This window comes from Arachis hypogaea, chromosome 11, assembly GCF_003086295.3.
Source record: "Arachis hypogaea cultivar Tifrunner chromosome 11, arahy.Tifrunner.gnm2.J5K5, whole genome shotgun sequence".
NCBI lineage: Eukaryota > Viridiplantae > Streptophyta > Magnoliopsida > Fabales > Fabaceae > Arachis > Arachis hypogaea.
The window spans coordinates 138,677,950-138,695,349 of record NC_092046.1 but is presented as its reverse complement, the minus strand read 5'-3'; the positions used below and the strand labels follow the sequence as shown (position 1 = coordinate 138,695,349).

Genomic DNA, 17,400 nt, shown 5'->3' with positions numbered 1-17,400 from the left:
GAAGAAGAAGAAGAAGAAGGAGGTGGTTTACGTTGCAGCAGAAGGTTTATGTTGAGCAAAGTTTTAGGTTGCAGTATGTTATATGTAGCGCGTGTATGACAAACGAGTGAGGGACGAGGAACGCGTATACTGAGGAAATTAATTTGTTAACAACCATGTAAAAAATACATGGATGAAGAGCTTTTCCTAAACAAAAAACAAAAATTGCATGCAAAATATAAGATTTAGGACCAAATCAACAGTATAAATACTACTTCAAGGCTTCTAGATATCTTAAGCTTTTTGTATTTAACAATAAACATCTTTTTTTTTAAATTTAAATAAAAAGTTTGGTACCGAAGTTTTCGCGTTTTGCAGAAGAGATGACCATTGCTTCCCTTCCTTCGAGTGTAGTTAACCGAATTCAAATTCAAATGCGCTGCCTAATGTTTAATATTTTGCTAGCTTGTATTCCAAGTTTTTATAATTTAGAAAAAGAAACAATTAAATGCTGAAACATCGTTGAAACTTAAAAGACTTAAAAAGTAGGATTGGTCAGTGATTTTCTGCCGAACATTGCCGCTTCAAAATTCATTCTGAGATTATCGTTTCGTTGAATCATCAATAACCAATTTCGGCATTTGGAATTCAGCAATAATCGGATTCGAATTCTGTGTAAGAACCAGCAACGTAATTTCGGTTTCCTTCACCGATTCGCGATGGCATAACTGAATCCCCGAATCGGCGGTTGCGATCCTCAACAATGTCTTGGGGATTGGGATGGAAGAGGCCGTCGGAGATTTTCCGACTCACTCTCAACTATGGCAACGACGATCTGACGGAAAATCTCGGCCGCGACTCGAGCACGTACCATTCGGCCTCGTCTTCGACGTCTTCGTCATTCTCCTCTTCTCCTACCGCCTTGAAGGATCAGGAGCTAGGGTTCCGCATTGAATTGGATTGGTCGGCAACGGAGGATGAGGAGCAGGCAGCGCTGAAGCTTCAGTCGCAGCTCATGGTGGCTCTGCCGATGACGCAGGACACCGTGGTGGTGGAACTGAGGCCTCGGGATCCGGAAGATGATGCATATAATACTGTGAATTTGGATATGAAGGTTGTAAAGAAGAGAGATCCTCTCAGGGCGGTCACGATGATCAAGGCTGTTGGCTCCGGCCAGCAGAGCGATGGCACCGGTGTTTTGATTCGATTGTTTCGCTCTGATTTGTCGTCTCCTGAAGCGTCCCCGCTTCCACCGCGAGTTGCTGATTACGGCGACCATTGGAAGAGTTTTTCGGTGCTCACAATTTCCGGCTGTGGCTTGTCAGTGAGTATTTGTTATTGCAAGTCTCTTGTCAAGTTATATTTTAAAAAATTTCCATAAAATATTTGAAGACAATAATATGGTGGTTTTATTTTGCTTCTCTTCAGTACTAATAAAATAATAGTGCAAATATGTTTGCCTGTCTTATTTTATTCTACTTGTTTAATCCTGTGCTCAGAAAGCTCCTTAAATTTTATGATTTTATTGGAAGTCATCTAGTTGAGTTGTTTGTAACAAGTCATGCACAGGTATTTCCAGTAGAGCTTACTCGGTTGCCAAATTTGGAGAAACTTTATCTTGATAACAACAAGCTAACTGTCTTGCCACCTGAGCTTGGGGAGCTTAGACGCTTAAAAGTGCTATCCGCTGACAACAACATGCTTGTCTCGGTGCCTGGTAAGCTTTTAATTGTCCGAATTATTTCCATGGAAAGATAGCAATTCACTAGTAACTTTTTATCACTGTACTTAGAAGAACTGTATGAAGTTTTTAGGATCATCTACAAACTATACTTTAATCACTGCGCTACATTGCCTTAAAGTAACTAAAGTAACAAGCCATGCTAGATATGTTGTGAAGCTCTAGTCTGAACGCAAACATAGAAAGCACAAATGAAATGCAAGCTCTAGCCCTCCTCTTTATCAATGCATTCAAAAAAAAAAAAAATCAAGGACTGTATCTGATGTCCAGTCCTATATAGCATATATAAATTACATCTTCCCTAAAGTAACTTGGTCTTAAGGATTAACATTTCTCGCAAAAATGCTCATTTAACATCCCCTACGCCCCCCCCCCCCCCCCCCCCCCCGCCATTTTCTTTTCTCAAATATTAATTTTCTTTTGGGTTTTCAATCAGTGGAACTGAGACAGTGTGTGCAGTTGGTTGAATTGTCACTGGAATACAACAAGCTTGTTCGGCCTCTTCTTGATTTCAGGTTATTTATTTATTTATTAGCTGAGAACCTATGAAGTTGTTTAGGCTCCAAGTAATCTTATTGTTTGACATATGGCAGGGCTATGGCTGAGTTACGGGTTCTAAGGCTATTTGGAAATCCTCTTGAGTTTCTTCCAGAAATTTTGCCACTCAGAAAACTTCGGCACCTTACTCTTGCAAACATTAGGGTTGTAGCAGATGAAAAATTGAGATCAGTGAATGTGGAAATAGAGGTAATATTTCTCCAACTACCTAGACTAATACCTGGCAGTGACAATATTCTCTTAATAACATTTAATGTATTTCAGTCAAACATGTTTTTTCCTTGTCATTGCAGATGGAAAACAGTTCTTATTTTGTAGCATCCAGGCATAAGCTCAGTGCCGCATTCTCTCTTATATTCCGTTTTTCTTCATGTCATCACCCGTTACTGGCGTCAGCACTAGGAAAGATAATGCAAGATGAAGGAAATAGAGTTTTTGTTGGTAAAGATGAGAATGCAGTGCGGCAGCTTATAAGTATGATAACTAGTGACAACTGTCATGTGGTATGTTTTAAAAGGTTTAAACATTATGGGTTCTTTTATCTATTCTACTGCCATCGGTGGCGTGATCATTCTCAATATTTACAGGTTGGACAAGCATGCTCTGCTCTTTCAGCCCTTGCCTCTGATGATTCTGTTGCATTGCAGCTGATGAGAGCGGACATCATGAGACCAATTGGAACAGTTCTCAAATCTGCTTGCCGGGAAGACTTAATATCTGTATTGCAAGTTGTGGTCAAGTTGGCTTTCACATCTAATACTGTGGCTGAGAAGATGTTGACCAAAGATGTTTTGAAATCTTTGAAAATTTTATGCGCCCATAAAGATCCAGAGGCATGTTTGTTTCTTTTTTGATATAACTGTTTGATTCATTTGGTTATGGTTCTTGATTTTATAATTTACATTTCTTTAGGTACAAAAGCTAGCTCTTTTAGCTGTTGGGAATTTAGCCTTCAGTCTGGAGAATCGTCAAATACTTGTTACTTCTGAAAGTTTACGAGAGCTTCTCTTACGCCTGGCTGTTGTAACTGAACCGCGTGTTTATAAAGCTGCAGCTCGTGCTTTGGCAATTCTTGGTTTGTTCTGGATGTAAAATTATCCATATATTCTAAGATGTTCTATCCCAATAATAAGCTTCTTCATGTTATGGTTTTGTAGGAGAGAATGAAAATCTAAGGCGTGCTATAAGAGGGAGAAAAGTGGCAAAGCAAGGCCTTCGCATACTCTCAATGGATGGAGGTGGAATGAAAGGTCTAGCAACTGTAAAAATGTTAAGGGAAATTGAGAAGGGTACCGGAAAACGAATACATGAGTTGTTTGATTTAATATGTGGCACATCCACAGGTGGTATGCTCGCTGTTGCCCTTGGGATTAAGTTAATGACTTTGGAAGAATGTGAAGATATATACAAAAATCTAGGTTAGGGTGTTTCTTAAGAATCAACATGCACTACTTTGCTAATTGGTCTGTTTATTTTCCTGCAATTCTAGAATCTAGATAAACTGATTCAATGACATTTTTAAACAGGGAAGCTTGTTTTTGCTGAGCCTTCTCCCAAGGAGAATGAATCAGCAACTTGGAGGGAAAAGTTAGATCAACTCTATAAGAGTTCATCACAGAGTTTTAGAGTTGTTGTTCATGGATCAAAAGTATGCACTTTTGAATTTTCATTGGCAAATTATTATTATTATTAGAGAAAAGGACAAATAGGTGTCTGACCTTTTGTTCTGCGGACATTTTCGTCCCTAACCATTGAAAAATACTTTTAAGTCCCTGACCTTCACAAAACTTGGACAGATCAGTCCCTCCGTCCAAATGTCTTCGTCAGGGACTGATCCGTCCAAATGCTTCCGTCAGGGACTGATCCGTCCAAATTTTGTGAAGGTCAGGGACTTAAAAGTATTTTTCAATAGTCAGAAACAAAAATGTCTGCAGGGCAAAAGGTAAGGGACTTATTTGTCATTTTCTCTTATTATTATTATTATTATTATTATTATTATTATTATTATTCCTCATTTATAAATATATATTTCCCAAAGTTTATGTTATGAAATAATTTTTACATTTGAAGGCTGAGTTCATAGTTCATTCCTTTGCCCGAAGTTGTTTGCTTTGTATAGTTTATATAGCCATGTCAATCAACTATTTCTATTTTTACCCTAAAAGAGAATCATGACTTAATTGTCTTGCAGCACGGTGCAGATCTGTATGAGAGCTTATTGAAGGAAATGTGCGCTGATGAGGATGGTGATCTATTGATAGATTCTGCTGTGAAAAATGTGCCCAAAGTTTTTGTTGTGTCAACCTTGGTGAGCATGATGCCTGCACAGCCCTTCATATTTCGCAACTATCAGGTATGAGGCCTAATATTTTCATTGCTGTCTATTGTGGCTATTGGCCTACAATTGTTTGTGGCTGTTAATGTATTATTTCTTAATAATCTTTCATTATCTTGCCTCCTATGTCTTTACTTCTATCTAAATTGCAGTACCCTACTGGTACACCGGAGGTGACTCTTGCAACGTCAGAAAGCTCTGGGGTCGTATTAGTGTCACCTACAGATGCACAAGTTGGCTATACTTATAAGCGCAGTGCATTCATTGGAAGTTGTAAGCATCAAATATGGAAGGCTATCAGAGCTTCCTCAGCTGCTCCTTATTATCTTGATGATTTCTCAGATGGTACTGAATGCTCTGTTATTGTTTACATCAGTTGGTTGTATTTAAGTTTTCATTATTGACATGTCTTCTCATCCTGGAATGTGACTTAAGATGTAAACCGCTGGCAAGATGGGGCAATAGTAGCAAACAATCCAACAATTTTTGCCATAAGAGAAGCACAACTTCTGTGGCCCGACACAAAAATTGACTGTCTGGTTTCTGTAGGGTGTGGTGATGTTCCACCAAGGGTAATTACTCTTCTCTGTTTTGGTTCTGCAATATATTCAGTATTCGTGAAAGAAGATCAAGGGTTTTGATGATTATTTTAATGGCACACTTGCTTTTTTAGTTTTGTCGACATAAAAACCAGACAGAATGTGATTAGTAATTTCAATTTTAGAGGGTATGTCATTGACAATTAAGCATAGTTAATATTTGATTGTCAAACACTTATGCTGTTTTAGATGCGAAAAGGTGGTTGGCGGTATCTGGACACTGGACAGGTGTTGATAGAGAGTTCATGCTCTGTTGACCGGGTGGAGGAAGCTTTAAGTACATTGCTACCTATGCTTCCTGAGATACAGTATTTTCGTTTCAATCCAGGTATTGTGCTTGTGTTTTGGACTTTGCACTTTGCAGTGCTGGAATGGAAGAATCTTTCTACCAATCTTATTACCATGAATTTTCATCAATTTGCTATTCTACTTCAGTTTTTATTTTCTTTCCTTTTTCCTGGGTAGATAGAGAAATATCTTTAGACAGGACCGATTCTTGACAAGTAGCTTCACTTCTCAAGAAATGATCTTGTGGTTTTCCTTGCAGTTGATGAACGTTGTGATATGGAACTTGATGCAACGGATCCAACTATCTGGCTGAAGTTGGAATCTTGCGTTGAAGAATACATAGAAAAGAATCGTCAGGCATTTGGAAATGCCTGCGAGAGATTGCTTCTTCCTTCTCAGCATGACCGGAAGTGGTTAGAAAATTTGAGATCCAAATCATCCCTGACAAATGAGTCTAATGAGGGTATAGTTGCTTATGTATTGTCTTTTCTGTAAGGTTTGACTTCCCTCGACCCCCTTAAAATTTAAGATTTTTTATTTTCTATTTTTATCAGGTAACAGTAGTCCCACTTTAGGGTGGAGGCGTAATGTACTACTTGTTGAAGCTTCACACAGTCCAGATTCCGGAAGTGTGATTAACCATGCCCGGGTGCTAGAGTCATTTTGTGCTCGTAACAGAATAAGATTTTCCCTTATGCGCGGTTTGTCTGAGACTCTAAAGAAAGTGCCATCGCCAACAAATCTATCTCCATATGCATCTCCTGTTTTCCCTTCTAGCCCACGTCGGTATAGTCCTGATTCTCAGAGGATTGGACGGATTGATCTGGTCCCCGCTTTAAGTTTAGACAGTCAATTAGGAAAACCAACTACATCACCTCCAGTTTCTCCTCGAGGACTTAGACTGCTATCTTCACCTGTCAGACAATTGCACGACAAATTGCAAAATACACCACAAGTGGGTGTTGTACATTTGGCTCTTCAGAGTAACTCAGATGGCTTGATAATGAGGTATTTGTTATTATTTTTAATGTTTTTCTATTCATGATCACCTTTTATTCTTCTATGTGGATGGAAGCATGATGTTACTGGCTTTTCATTTAGCTGGCACAATGATGTATTTGTGGTTGCTGAACCTGGAGAGCTTGCTACGAAGTTTGTAGAAAGTGTTAAACTCAGTTTGTTGTCAACAATGAGAAATCACCGCAGAAAGGGAGCAGCTCTCCTGGCCAATATAGCCACTGTTTCTGATCTTGTTGCCTTCAAGTCTTATTTCCACATAGGAGGCATTGTCCACCGCTATCTAGGCTGTCAAACCATAGTATGTTTTCTTCACCTTATCCTTTGCATAACTTCTTAAAATCAACTTAGTGCATCCATTAGAAAATTGAGTTTGGATATCTTTATGAAGGTTGTGGAAGATGATCGAGAAATTAGTTCATATATGTTTCGTAGGACTGTACCGTCTATGCAACTATCAGCGAATGATGTAAGATGGATGGTATGTGCATTGCTTTCACTTTCATTTTCATATTGTCATTATATTTGTCACTTTTATGTTTACGAAGTTTGAGGTCTTTAAGGGCAACTGTCACATTATGTTGTGCTGGGCCTGGGACAGCTTTCTTATAGCTTAATATGCCTTTGATATTAATTCATTAATTATAAAAAAGGGGGTATTTTGAGCAATCCCCTCTGGATATAAGTCTACCATGACATGAGCTCGGGCTGATTTTGGTAAAGCATCTGTACTGTGTGAGTCAGTAGAATTTAATTTTGTACAGCCATAATTTCGACCATTATGGTGAATGTTTCTATGAGCCAAACGTTTATCTTTTGGCATACTTTTCCCAGATGCAGTGGAGTTTGTGCTGTGTGATATGTGTGTTCCACTGCATAACCACACTTTCACCGGGGTAGCTACTAGCTACAGGGAGGGAGCAGATAAATTGCTAACCATTTTTAAATTAGAGGAATGTAGGCCATCAGAATTTATGTTTTTGGCCATTAGTTAGCCATTAATATTTAAAAATATGGAATAAAGTATGTTGTTGAATTACTAGATTAAAGGAACTAGACTAAATAAATTGAGTTGATGGTTAGGTGATGACCAAAAGCCATAAATTCAGATGGCCCCGTAGATTTCTTTTTAAATTATGTTGTGTCATATATTGGAAAATTTCCAACTAGTTTACATTTTGTACATTCTAACTGGTGCTCTGCATAGGTTGGAGCTTGGAGAGACAGAATCATAATATGCACAGGGACATATGGACCTACTCCTGCTCTTGTTAAGGCCTTTATGGATGGCGGTGCCAAAGCTGTTGTATGTCCTTCAAATGAACCCCCACTGTCTCAGGTGACCTTTGATGATAACGGAGAGTTGAATGTGATGGAAAATGGAAGGTTTGAACTTGGAGAGGATGAAGCGGATGATGATGTCACACCCGCCAGTCCAGAAAGTGACTGGGAAGATAGTGACGTGGAGAAAAACGGGACCAAGATCTCATCATTATTTGACAATGATGAAGAGGAACTGTCACAATTTATCTGTGAGTTGTATAAATCATTGTTCAGGGAGGGTGCTAGTGTCCTTGTTGCTTTCCAAGAAGCTCTGGCCTCGCATCGAAGATTGGGGTATGCGTGCCATCTCCCCAGTATAGATTAATTTGTTTAATTATTTTTAATAAAACTAATTATAATGATAATAAGATATTAGCATGACATGAACGGTTATAATAAATACAAACACAGAGGAAATATACATCAACCCATGTACAGAGGATGCGAAGCATCTGTGGAGTTGGAGACATGATCCTGTAGAATTACATTCTACATTCAATTTTGACGCTGGTTAAGATGTTCTTAGATGCAATTGTTCAAATACTCCTGGTAAAGCTTTGCTAGCCAGATCGTCTGTAATTAAAGTACTCTTATAAATACTGGCTAAACTTTTTACATGTTCCATAGCAAATCGTTTCTATTTTCGGAAGAACCTTTTTATCAAACAAAGGTTGCTGTCCTTCTCCAACCTCCATCAGTTCCTACATAGACACCTTGGAGCATATTAATAATACGGAAAAAATCCTCTAAAGACGAGGAGAATTGTAAATTGATAAAATAATTTAAGAGTGATTAGACTCTCAAATTTTCACTTTACTAAGTTCTTCACTTTAGAGGAGGTTGATCCTAATAATATATATATTTTTTCCAAACATCATAATCAAATTGCTGACACAGAATTTCAGATACTAGAGATTGTTGAACACGTTACTTGTTATACTATATTTACTTCTGATTTACTTGGGTCTTAAATTACTTGCATGTGTAACGGAAATGAATTTTTTCAATTTTTTTTAACAATTGAACGAGTAAAGTGTGATATTTTACCATTAATTTTATAAGTGGAATCAAGAAAAAACATGAGAACGAGAACATTAAAAGGTTAAAGATCACACTTTATTCTCTCAACTTTTTTTAATAATTAATTTTCGTGGCTTTAACATGAGTGTCCTATTCCATTACCAGCTGACTAATGTTATTTCTGTCATTGAGGTGAATAAATGTGCAAAATGTTCATCTTTTTAGCAAAACAATGTGCATAATTTTAATTTTCAAATTAATAGAATAATAAACAACAATTATTGATAGAAAAAGAATCTTGAAAGTTGAAAATTGAAATAGTGGGGATATTATGATTATGAGCAAACACAGCAGGACCCTCGTACCCAAAAAGGACACGACAAGACAGCGAAAGATCAATCTCTTCCCCTTTCCTTTAGCCAAGGCATGATTGGCGGAAGGTAACTTGGATCAGCACACATAAATAATGAAATCATTATTAAGTTGAGCGCCGTAGACTGTAGTAGTCTCAACTCTCAACTCTAATACAGCAAATCTTTTTTATGATTTTTACGGTAAAAACAACACAACCAATTTCTTATGATTATCAGTAATTCTTGTACTTAGGACTTGTGTCCATTAGAAGCAAGCTATTATAGTCTCAGAAGTCAAAGGGTAAAGCATGATGCCCGTAACACAAGCGAGTTTCCCAATCATGGAAGCTCTTGCTTTTCATAAAGCTTTTTATCGTCTACAATAGTGGTAATAAGGGATGATCAAAAGGGGATGCTTCTATTGAAACTGAAACTTAGAGAACCATGACACAATTTTCTTCATATAGAAATAAATTAAACCTCCTTCAGTAGAACCAAATTCTCACATAGAATATGTCTGCTCCTGCAGCTCCAGTTGCTATAGGCACAAGAGGCACTATTGGATCTCTTGTAAAGAAGGAAATTGAGTACTTCACAAAGTTTGATTTAGATAAACGAGGGACTTCACATAAGCCTCATCAGCCACACCTCGTGGACATGGTTTCCACCACGTTCAGGACTAGTTTCTGGGTGTTGCTAATGATAGGGAAGAAGAGGAAGCGAAGAAGCACAAATGGGTTCCTCCCAAGAATGTGTTCTGTTTCACAAGTGGCAGAAAGCAATATTCCAATGAACAGAATTCCTGGTTACAACTACAGGATCCTCAAGAACGATGTCGATAACTTGCAACTCTGATTGACTTTCTGCATTAGATGCCATGAAGCATGCATGCATGTTCATCTTATCTTTGTCACGTGTTGTTATCACATTGAGCCATTTTCTTGTTATCTTGAGCTTCATGTATTTCTATTTCTCTGCAATCTCGTTGGTGATTTGGGATGGCCAAGAAGAAAAATGAATAATCAGAAAATATCATAGGACAAGGAAGGAATGCCATGCCTGTTGATTAATGAATCTTGCGTTTATGTGACCAATTTGTATTCAATATTTCATCAAACCTAATACTAAACAACGCATGAACTATAAATGATTCATTATACATGCTCATAATTGCTGGCATGAATATGCTTTCAGCTTAGAGTTTCCCCAATCAAATATTTTTATCCTTTATTCCAAAGCTTTTTAAATATCATTTACTACATACTTATAAATTATAATTAAGAGAAAGAGATTATTGTCCTTTTCAGGTGAGAGCAACAAGCCAACAACCACAACTGATTATAAATTTAAAAAGAAAATGTAACAAATATATTTCTTATATTTTCTGTTTATGAACAATTGTTTTCTTTTTCTTTTTACTTACAAAAGAATAAGAAAAAATATTTTTTTATAAAGTTAATCGAAACGAATATTTAATTAAAAAAAATACATTCCAATCCTTATCCTTTAGGCCTTTTTGTTTTTGGCATGCTTCCTCGGACCCGAACGACTCTGCGTTTTGATCAACCAGGGGAGAAAACGACTTGCCGTTCAGGTGGAAAAGTCACAAATTCAACGTGGAAGAAGAAGAAGAGAAAGAAGAAGAAGCGCGTATTTGAATCAACCTCCGACATTTGCTTCAAGTAGCAACAACGCACGTATCTCTCTCTTCTGTACTCTTAAACCCAAAACCCCCGAATTTTCTTGTCTTTTCAGCTCAAAATGATTCGATAACAATGGTTCTCTTCAGATCCCTAAAATTAATTCTCAATAACAACGAAACCAAGAACAAAGCTCGAACCTTTGTGACCTCAACAACCGCAATCCCATTGTGGCCATCGTACGCTCCTCTCCGCAACAGTTACAGCAACAACACCACCAACAACCACCCACTCTTCAGCACTTCGCCGCTCAGGTTTGTCTCTCCGTTTCGGTTTCAGCGGCGGCCTTGCCCTCTCTTCCTGAGCTGGCCGCCATGGAAGCTCTCACAGTCCGCCACACCTCTTTACCTCCGCGCAAACGCCGTCGTTTTTCCCAAAGTCCAGAACCCCTTGGATTTGCTTCGCCGCCGCCGGACCAATCCCTTGCCGCCGCTCCATTTGCTCGATCGGGTTGACCAGAATCCGGACCGGTCCTCCTCCACTAACAGCCTATTCGATAGCTTCGTCAATACTCCCAATTTCATCTCCTTCTCTCGATTAATTTCGGGTCCTTTTCTTGGATGGTAAGTATACCCTTTCCGTTCCAAAAGAAAAAAAATATATATATTTTTCATAATGCTTTGTTTGATTGGGAATTGTGTAGGATGATCATGAATGAGATGTATACTTCAGCAATGGTCGGGTTGGCAATATCTGGTGCCAGTGATTGGGTATGAATATTGAAAAGTAATCATTTTTGACATGATAAGCATGATTATATTTATGTTGTGATTTATGGTATGGTTGATTGTAGCTGGATGGATACGTGGCTAGGAAGATGAAGATTGATTCTGTAGTAGGTTCCTACCTTGATCCCCTTGCTGACAAGGTAAAAGCCTCTATCTGCTCAGTGTCATTGCAGAATTTGTGTTCATTTTGATAATCTGTTTTCCAATTCGTGGTGCAGGTTCTTATTGCTTGTGTCGCTCTTGCAATGGTGCATCAAGATTTACTGCATCGTGAGTGGTTATAGACTCTCTGATGCCTCTATTTTATGTAACCTTCTTCAATTCTCGAATGATAATTGTTAATGGCTTGGCTTAGGTATTTGTGATTTTGTGATGATTAATGAAGAGTGAGATGCTAAAAGGAAGGTAGTAGGGATAAGCCTCATCCTCATTTTGTGTTATTAATATACCATAGAAGTCCTTCAACCTTATAATGTCCCATGCCTAGTTACAAAAGTGATATCAGATATTGTGACTAGCTGTTTATTTGTATAGTAATTGGTGCAGCAACGGTTTATGTTTCCTTGTAATTATATGCTGCTTGGGCTTGATGACTCTTGTGGCTGAAAAATGTGTGCGCAAGCATTTTATTTTCAGACAATCGCTGCATCATTTAGAATTTATGTTTAGAGAACATACATATATACACACAATTTATGTTTATGTGTGTTGAATAACTTTATGCATTTATGTTTAGACAATTGTTGCATTATTTTGTATACATTAGGTATATATGTGGTGTTGAACATGTCTTTTTGTTCTCTTTTTTGAAGCTGCACTTGTTGGTATTGTTGTGTTCCGAGATGTCTTCCTTGTTGGTGGTGCAGTATATTTGAGAGCAAGTAGTTTGGGTTGGAAGGTGAGAACAATTTAGATCTTAAGTTTTCCATTTGCTTGATTATTATCTAATCTGCTAGATGAAACATTCATTTTGTACTTCTCAGTGGAAAAGCTGGTCTGATTTCGTTAACCTTGATGGGACATCCCGCCAAAAGATTGAACCACTCTTTATAAGCAAGGTAAGTGTTATAGATGCGGGAGTTTATTTGCTCTGCATGCTGTTGGACATTGAGTTCATACTAACTTATGTATATTAGTTTTATGACTTTAGCTTTATGGTGTGGCTCTGCTTAGTTGAAGTTAGGATTAAGATTGAGGCGTGCAAATATAGAACATTTGTGTGTTCCCCAAACCAATTTGTCTGTTAACTTATGCTGCATCTCAAAAGGTTTATATATCAGAGTAGATCTATCTATGAATTTTCCTTCTGCCTATCCTGTTTATTGAGGAAGAATACCAATGTTAACAGGTGAATACAGTGCTCCAGTTAGCATTAGTTGCTGCAGCCCTTCTGCAACCAGAGTTTGGAACCCTAGAAACTCAATCATACATTAGTTATTTGAGGTAATTAAGCTATCATTTGTTTATTTATTTATGCCTTTGTAGCATGCCTTCCCAGATTGTTAATTCACCCATGTCCTGCTGCAGCTATTTAGTGGCTTCAACAACAATTGCATCTTCGGCATCTTATGGAGCACAGTATCTTAGGAGTTCCGTGATAGTTTCAAAGTCGGTCTAGTTGATGTTTTGTTGAAGCCAAGGATCATGAAGCGTCCTGCACTCTGGTGCTGCAGAGGGATGATAGATGGAACAGAGTGAATTATGGTAATATTAGGCCGAGTTTGCTTTCACTTTTCATAGACTGGCTTCTGGGTTAAGGATACAGTTTCAACAAAGTGGCTGACCAATGTTCATCACAAGAAAATCAACCTCATTGTCTGGTCTTGAATTTTTAGCAACTTTTGATTTTTTCATTTTTGACTCTCCCGTCCTCTTTTGTTGTAGTGCTAACGTTATCTGGTGAGGAGACAATTTAACCAGAGACAGGTGTTAATAATTCTACCGTGAAACATCACTCGCTACAATTCGACTGTAGACGTGCTAGTTTTCCTATGAAAAATAAAGCAAGTAAACCCCTTATGTTCGGAGCATGTTTGAAAACAAAATTTATAAATGTATACTTATTCCAATGGAAACTTTAAAGTGTTTTTCATAGTTTAAACTCTAACAAACTTGTTCGAATATGCATTCTACTTTCCAACTTTACAGCTATGTGAGGTGAAAGAAAATTGCAAAGTTTGGGATGGGACTAATTAGCTTGAGTTTGACTTTAGTCAGAAATAATTTGAAGTAAAAGTAATATATGTTAAGATAATTTAATTTAGGAAGCTATTATGCGGGGTAAACAAAAGGTACAAACATAAAAGTGGAATTTGAAGCAACTATTTCATTTTTCATCTATTCAAGCTGGGATTCTGGATATTAAAAGTTGGTTTTAGAATAAAGGGTCTCAACTTACGACAGTTTCTCCTCATGCTTAATAATTAAGGGTCGGAAAGAAAGAAAACAACAAAAAAACCAAAATTAATGGATCCTGGGAATTGAACCCGACGTGAATCGAACACGCAACCTTCTAATCTGGAGTCAGACGCGCTACCATTGCGCCACGGATCCGATTGTTGATATCTTTCTGCGATAAAATAATATGATTAATAATTAAAAGGGTCAACATCAACACTTATCTTGGCACCACATTCAGCAACCTCCAGTCAGAAAAATAAAAAAGTGCCTCCCACAGGCGGGGATGATTCTGTTGTCGTTTTCAATTATTAATCTGTTGGTTTTAAAAGAAAGAAAATTGGCAAAGCAAAGAATTGAAGCTTAGTTGAGCGTTAAGAAAGAGAGCGCCAAAAGCAGTTGGTAGCTGAGAGAGCGGGAGAGAGAAGACTGTTTGGTAGAGAGATTGCATCATCATTAATTCATTATTCATCAAACCGTAATCCCTCCTTTTCCCTTTCCAATTAAGCTGCCATGGACACTGCATCCTTTTTGTATTTGCGGTGGCGCCAGTGGCAATGGCACCATCACCATGCTAACAACAGCAACTCAACTCTCTGGCAGGACGCAGTTTTCTACATACTCTGCGCTGCTTATGCTCTCGTCTCCTCCCTCGCCCTCGTAAGTTCCCCTCTCCGACCTCCTTCTTCCTCCATTTCTTTGACCAACACTCATACACTGCAGTCTGCAGATTCAATTGGTAAGAATTGAACTCAGAGTTCCTCAATATGGCTGGACTACCCAAAAGATTTTCCATCTTATGAACTTCATTGTCAACGGAGGTCTTTCTTCTCCTTACTCTTAACTGTGTTCTCTTATGCGCTTCTTATTATGGCATTTAATCTTTTGCTTTCTCTTGCCATTTTCACAATGCACAGTTCGCGCACTCGTCTTTGGATTACACAAGCTGGTTTTTCTTTTGCGTCCCAAGGTTTCTTCTTTTTATGGTTGCTTCAACTTTAGGTCTATTCTGCTCCAATGCTGCCTTTTATACTTACATGTTTACTGTTCAATGTTGAATAATTAGGTATTGGTTTTGGTGCTGTTAGATCTGCCGGGCCTACTGTTCTTCTCTACCTATACACTTCTTGTTCTTTTCTGGGCAGAAATTTATCACCAGGCAACTCTAGCTTCTTCTTCTACTTCAATTTGATCAGGCATTTTAGTTCAATTAACAATTAAGTTATGCTGAAACAAAAAGAAAAAAGAAAAGAGAGTCTGAGTTTGTTTCAATGATTAAACAGGCAAGGAGCTTACCTACCGATAAGCTCAAGATAGTTTATATTTCAATAAATGGTGCCTTGTATTTTATTCAGGTAGGTACCTATCTCATTCTATTGTTTTCAAGTATTTTCTGCATAATTATGTGAAGCTAGTAAAATCTTTTTCCAGTTTTTGAGCTGAAAGGAATGTATACTAAAATGTGACTGTGTTCAGGTTTGTATTTGGATATACCTTTGGATAGATGATAACACTGTTGTGATATTCATCGGAAAGATATTTATTGCAGGTTAGCTTTCTGTATGAATGGTTGGTTGGTTTATGCATATACATTTTCTAAAGTGAGATTTTTCTTTTCCTCAGTTGTGTCATTTATGGCTGCATTAGGCTTCTTGCTATATGGAGGAAGGTGAGGTTTCTGCATTGTCTTATTTGAATACTTGTACACCTCAGTTTCATTTAGTCACTGGTGATTTGTGGTTGACATGGGACGCTGGAATATGTGAAATGTTTGCTAGATTATTTATCATGCTGAAGCATTTCCCTATCGAATCTAGAGGGAGAAGGAAGAAACTTCATGAGGTATCCTTACCTTATTCCTTTAACAATTTCTGTTTGTCATGTCTAGCTTTCACTTCTAAAATTCAAATGGTACTTCACTTCAAAATCTTTTCAAGCAAATGATGTGGAGGAATGAGTTTTACCTGTGCATTTTCATGCAGTTGTTTTGTATTGTGCTTCAAAGTAATTATTTCTTAAATCACAACAAATTAAGACTTGAGCCTTTTTAAGGATAGACATTTTGATTGATACAATATCAAATTCTGTAGTTTGTGATATATAAATTACTCATTTAACAAATGAATCTAAGAAGATTTGTTCATATCAATTAAGTTGTGACATTATATTGCAGGTTGGATCTGTCACAGCTATTTGTTTCACCTGTTTTCTGATAAGATGTGTTATGGTAAGTGATAACCGTTTTCTTGACATACATGGACCATATAGAATAATGCAGTATATATAGTATACGATTTTGTTTCTTAATGACACTTATGCATGCACACGCAGGGTTTTCTATCTGCATTCGATTCAGATGCATCTCTTGATGTTTTCTATCATCCTCTTTTGGACTTGATCTACTACTTGGTACACTGCTGAGCATGATCCCATTTTTTATTGATAGCTGCCAGAGTTTTAGTTTCTAAGAATTGGGAACGCACTTAGCTTGTTCATATTTGAAAATATAGGTGGTTGAGGTGCTACCTTCAGCTTTAGTCCTCTACATACTGCGCAAATTGCCACCAAGGAGGATATCAGCTCAATATCATCCTATTCAGTAATGGTATAAGAGTTAAGACACTTGTGAGATTCAGCTTCATCAGGAGAAGGATAAGTCTCATTGTTGTGGTTCAGGCCAATCACAAATTTTTAATGTAGAGAGTAGAGTGGAAGTTTTATAGTATATGCTGCAAAATATTGGAGGGGAATTGGATAGTAAAGTTCCAATTGTAGTATCTTTATTTGAACGAGAATATATAGCAATCGCTAGTCCAATTTATAGTAGAAATCCATTTTTAAATGGCAATTTTCTTGTAAGAATGCTGCAATATCATTGTCAAAAAGAACGATTTTCAGTCAAGATAACATAATAATACTTAGGTAAACCAACAAAATGCAATTGAATTATTTTTTTATTAAAAAAAATACTTAAATTTTATTATTGATCAAAATGTCTTCAAATAATTTAAAAATCTAAAAAACTGCTATGTTGTGAACTTGTGATTAGAGACCTACTCTATTTTTCTTTTTGTCACATGAATATTTTTGTCATATTCTAAAATAATTTAAAAATGTTTTTATCAATAATAAAATTTAAAAATATTTTCATCAACACAAAAATAATTAAAATGCATTTTTATCGGCACAAACATGATCTACATGTGAGGACATGTAGCAAGTTGCTGGAGTGACATAATGTTGCCAAAAATGGTAGTGCATGGAGTAATAACGGTGTGTCAGAGAGAAGCATCAAGTTTGTATGTTTTGTCGTTTCTTTTTCATAATTAGTTAATCAAAGAATTACTAAGAAAGCTAATGTT

The 17,400-nt window shown here is 37.2% G+C and overlaps 4 protein-coding genes and 1 non-coding gene across 8 annotated transcripts; 4 read left to right on the top strand and 1 right to left on the bottom strand.

The window, feature by feature from the left end:
• Positions 1-318: 318 nt before the first annotated feature.
• LOC112722937 (phospholipase A I) lies at positions 319-8,457 on the top strand. Of its 3 annotated transcripts, XM_025774133.3 has the most exons (19): positions 319-1,303; positions 1,549-1,696; positions 2,157-2,235; positions 2,314-2,467; positions 2,572-2,781; positions 2,866-3,111; positions 3,191-3,353; positions 3,436-3,528; positions 3,622-3,696; positions 3,805-3,926; positions 4,470-4,631; positions 4,766-4,958; positions 5,049-5,185; positions 5,402-5,540; positions 5,760-5,963; positions 6,055-6,508; positions 6,602-6,818; positions 6,909-6,998; positions 7,725-8,457. In XM_025774133.3, exons 1-19 carry the CDS (start codon positions 743-745, stop codon positions 8,163-8,165), a joined length of 3,888 nt encoding a protein of 1,295 aa, XP_025629918.1. In that variant the 5' UTR covers positions 319-742; the 3' UTR covers positions 8,166-8,457. The 3 variants fall into 3 exon arrangements, with proteins under 3 accessions (XP_025629918.1, XP_025629917.1, XP_072063641.1); XM_025774132.3 differs by having other exon boundaries at positions 347-1,303; positions 3,436-3,696; XM_072207540.1 differs by having other exon boundaries at positions 470-1,303; positions 1,559-1,696; positions 3,436-3,696.
• A 1,269-nt stretch (positions 8,458-9,726) lies between these two features.
• LOC112722936 (uncharacterized) lies at positions 9,727-10,068 on the top strand. Its single transcript, XM_072206169.1, has one exon. It carries the CDS (start codon positions 9,727-9,729, stop codon positions 10,066-10,068), a length of 342 nt encoding a protein of 113 aa, XP_072062270.1.
• Positions 10,069-10,702: 634 nt separating this feature from the next.
• On the top strand, positions 10,703-13,716 carry LOC112722935 (cardiolipin synthase (CMP-forming)). The gene is made up of 8 exons (XM_029290292.2): positions 10,703-11,476; positions 11,557-11,623; positions 11,707-11,781; positions 11,860-11,911; positions 12,454-12,539; positions 12,625-12,699; positions 12,990-13,084; positions 13,169-13,716. The coding sequence occupies exons 1-8, from the start codon at positions 10,989-10,991 to the stop codon at positions 13,257-13,259; spliced, it is 1,029 nt and encodes a 342-aa protein (XP_029146125.1). The 5' UTR covers positions 10,703-10,988; the 3' UTR covers positions 13,260-13,716.
• A 406-nt stretch (positions 13,717-14,122) lies between these two features.
• Positions 14,123-14,194, bottom strand: TRNAW-CCA (transfer RNA tryptophan (anticodon CCA)). Its single transcript has one exon. It is a non-coding gene; the product is annotated as a tRNA-Trp (tRNA).
• A 93-nt stretch (positions 14,195-14,287) lies between these two features.
• LOC112722933 (tobamovirus multiplication protein 1) lies at positions 14,288-16,886 on the top strand. Of its 2 annotated transcripts, none has more exons than XM_029290026.2 (11): positions 14,288-14,698; positions 14,762-14,859; positions 14,956-15,008; positions 15,105-15,197; positions 15,322-15,393; positions 15,515-15,587; positions 15,662-15,707; positions 15,817-15,880; positions 16,212-16,265; positions 16,370-16,447; positions 16,549-16,886. In XM_029290026.2, exons 1-11 carry the CDS (start codon positions 14,610-14,612, stop codon positions 16,639-16,641), a joined length of 813 nt encoding a protein of 270 aa, XP_029145859.1. In that variant the 5' UTR covers positions 14,288-14,609; the 3' UTR covers positions 16,642-16,886. The 2 variants fall into 2 exon arrangements, with proteins under 2 accessions (XP_029145859.1, XP_025629911.1); XM_025774126.2 differs by having other exon boundaries at positions 14,329-14,698; positions 14,769-14,859.
• Positions 16,887-17,400: the final 514 nt, after the last annotated feature.

Excerpts from the sequence above, each read along its gene's own strand:
- LOC112722937 (XM_025774132.3), top strand. The coding sequence starts at position 743 with ATGTCTTGGGGATTGGGATGGAAGAGGCCGTCGGAGATTTTCCGACTC. Across the intron at positions 4,632-4,765 it reads TCATATTTCGCAACTATCAG|TACCCTACTGGTACACCGGA; the intron begins GTATGAGGCCTA and ends TCTAAATTGCAG. Across the intron at positions 4,959-5,048 it reads TCTTGATGATTTCTCAGATG|ATGTAAACCGCTGGCAAGAT; the intron begins GTACTGAATGCT and ends ATGTGACTTAAG.
- LOC112722936 (XM_072206169.1), top strand. The coding sequence starts at position 9,727 with ATGTCTGCTCCTGCAGCTCCAGTTGCTATAGGCACAAGAGGCACTATT.
- LOC112722935 (XM_029290292.2), top strand. The coding sequence starts at position 10,989 with ATGGTTCTCTTCAGATCCCTAAAATTAATTCTCAATAACAACGAAACC. Across the intron at positions 11,477-11,556 it reads TCGGGTCCTTTTCTTGGATG|GATGATCATGAATGAGATGT; the intron begins GTAAGTATACCC and ends GGAATTGTGTAG. Across the intron at positions 11,782-11,859 it reads TTGATCCCCTTGCTGACAAG|GTTCTTATTGCTTGTGTCGC; the intron begins GTAAAAGCCTCT and ends TTCGTGGTGCAG.
- LOC112722933 (XM_025774126.2), top strand. The coding sequence starts at position 14,552 with ATGGACACTGCATCCTTTTTGTATTTGCGGTGGCGCCAGTGGCAATGG. Across the intron at positions 14,860-14,955 it reads GAACTTCATTGTCAACGGAG|TTCGCGCACTCGTCTTTGGA; the intron begins GTCTTTCTTCTC and ends CACAATGCACAG. Across the intron at positions 16,448-16,548 it reads TGGACTTGATCTACTACTTG|GTGGTTGAGGTGCTACCTTC; the intron begins GTACACTGCTGA and ends TTGAAAATATAG.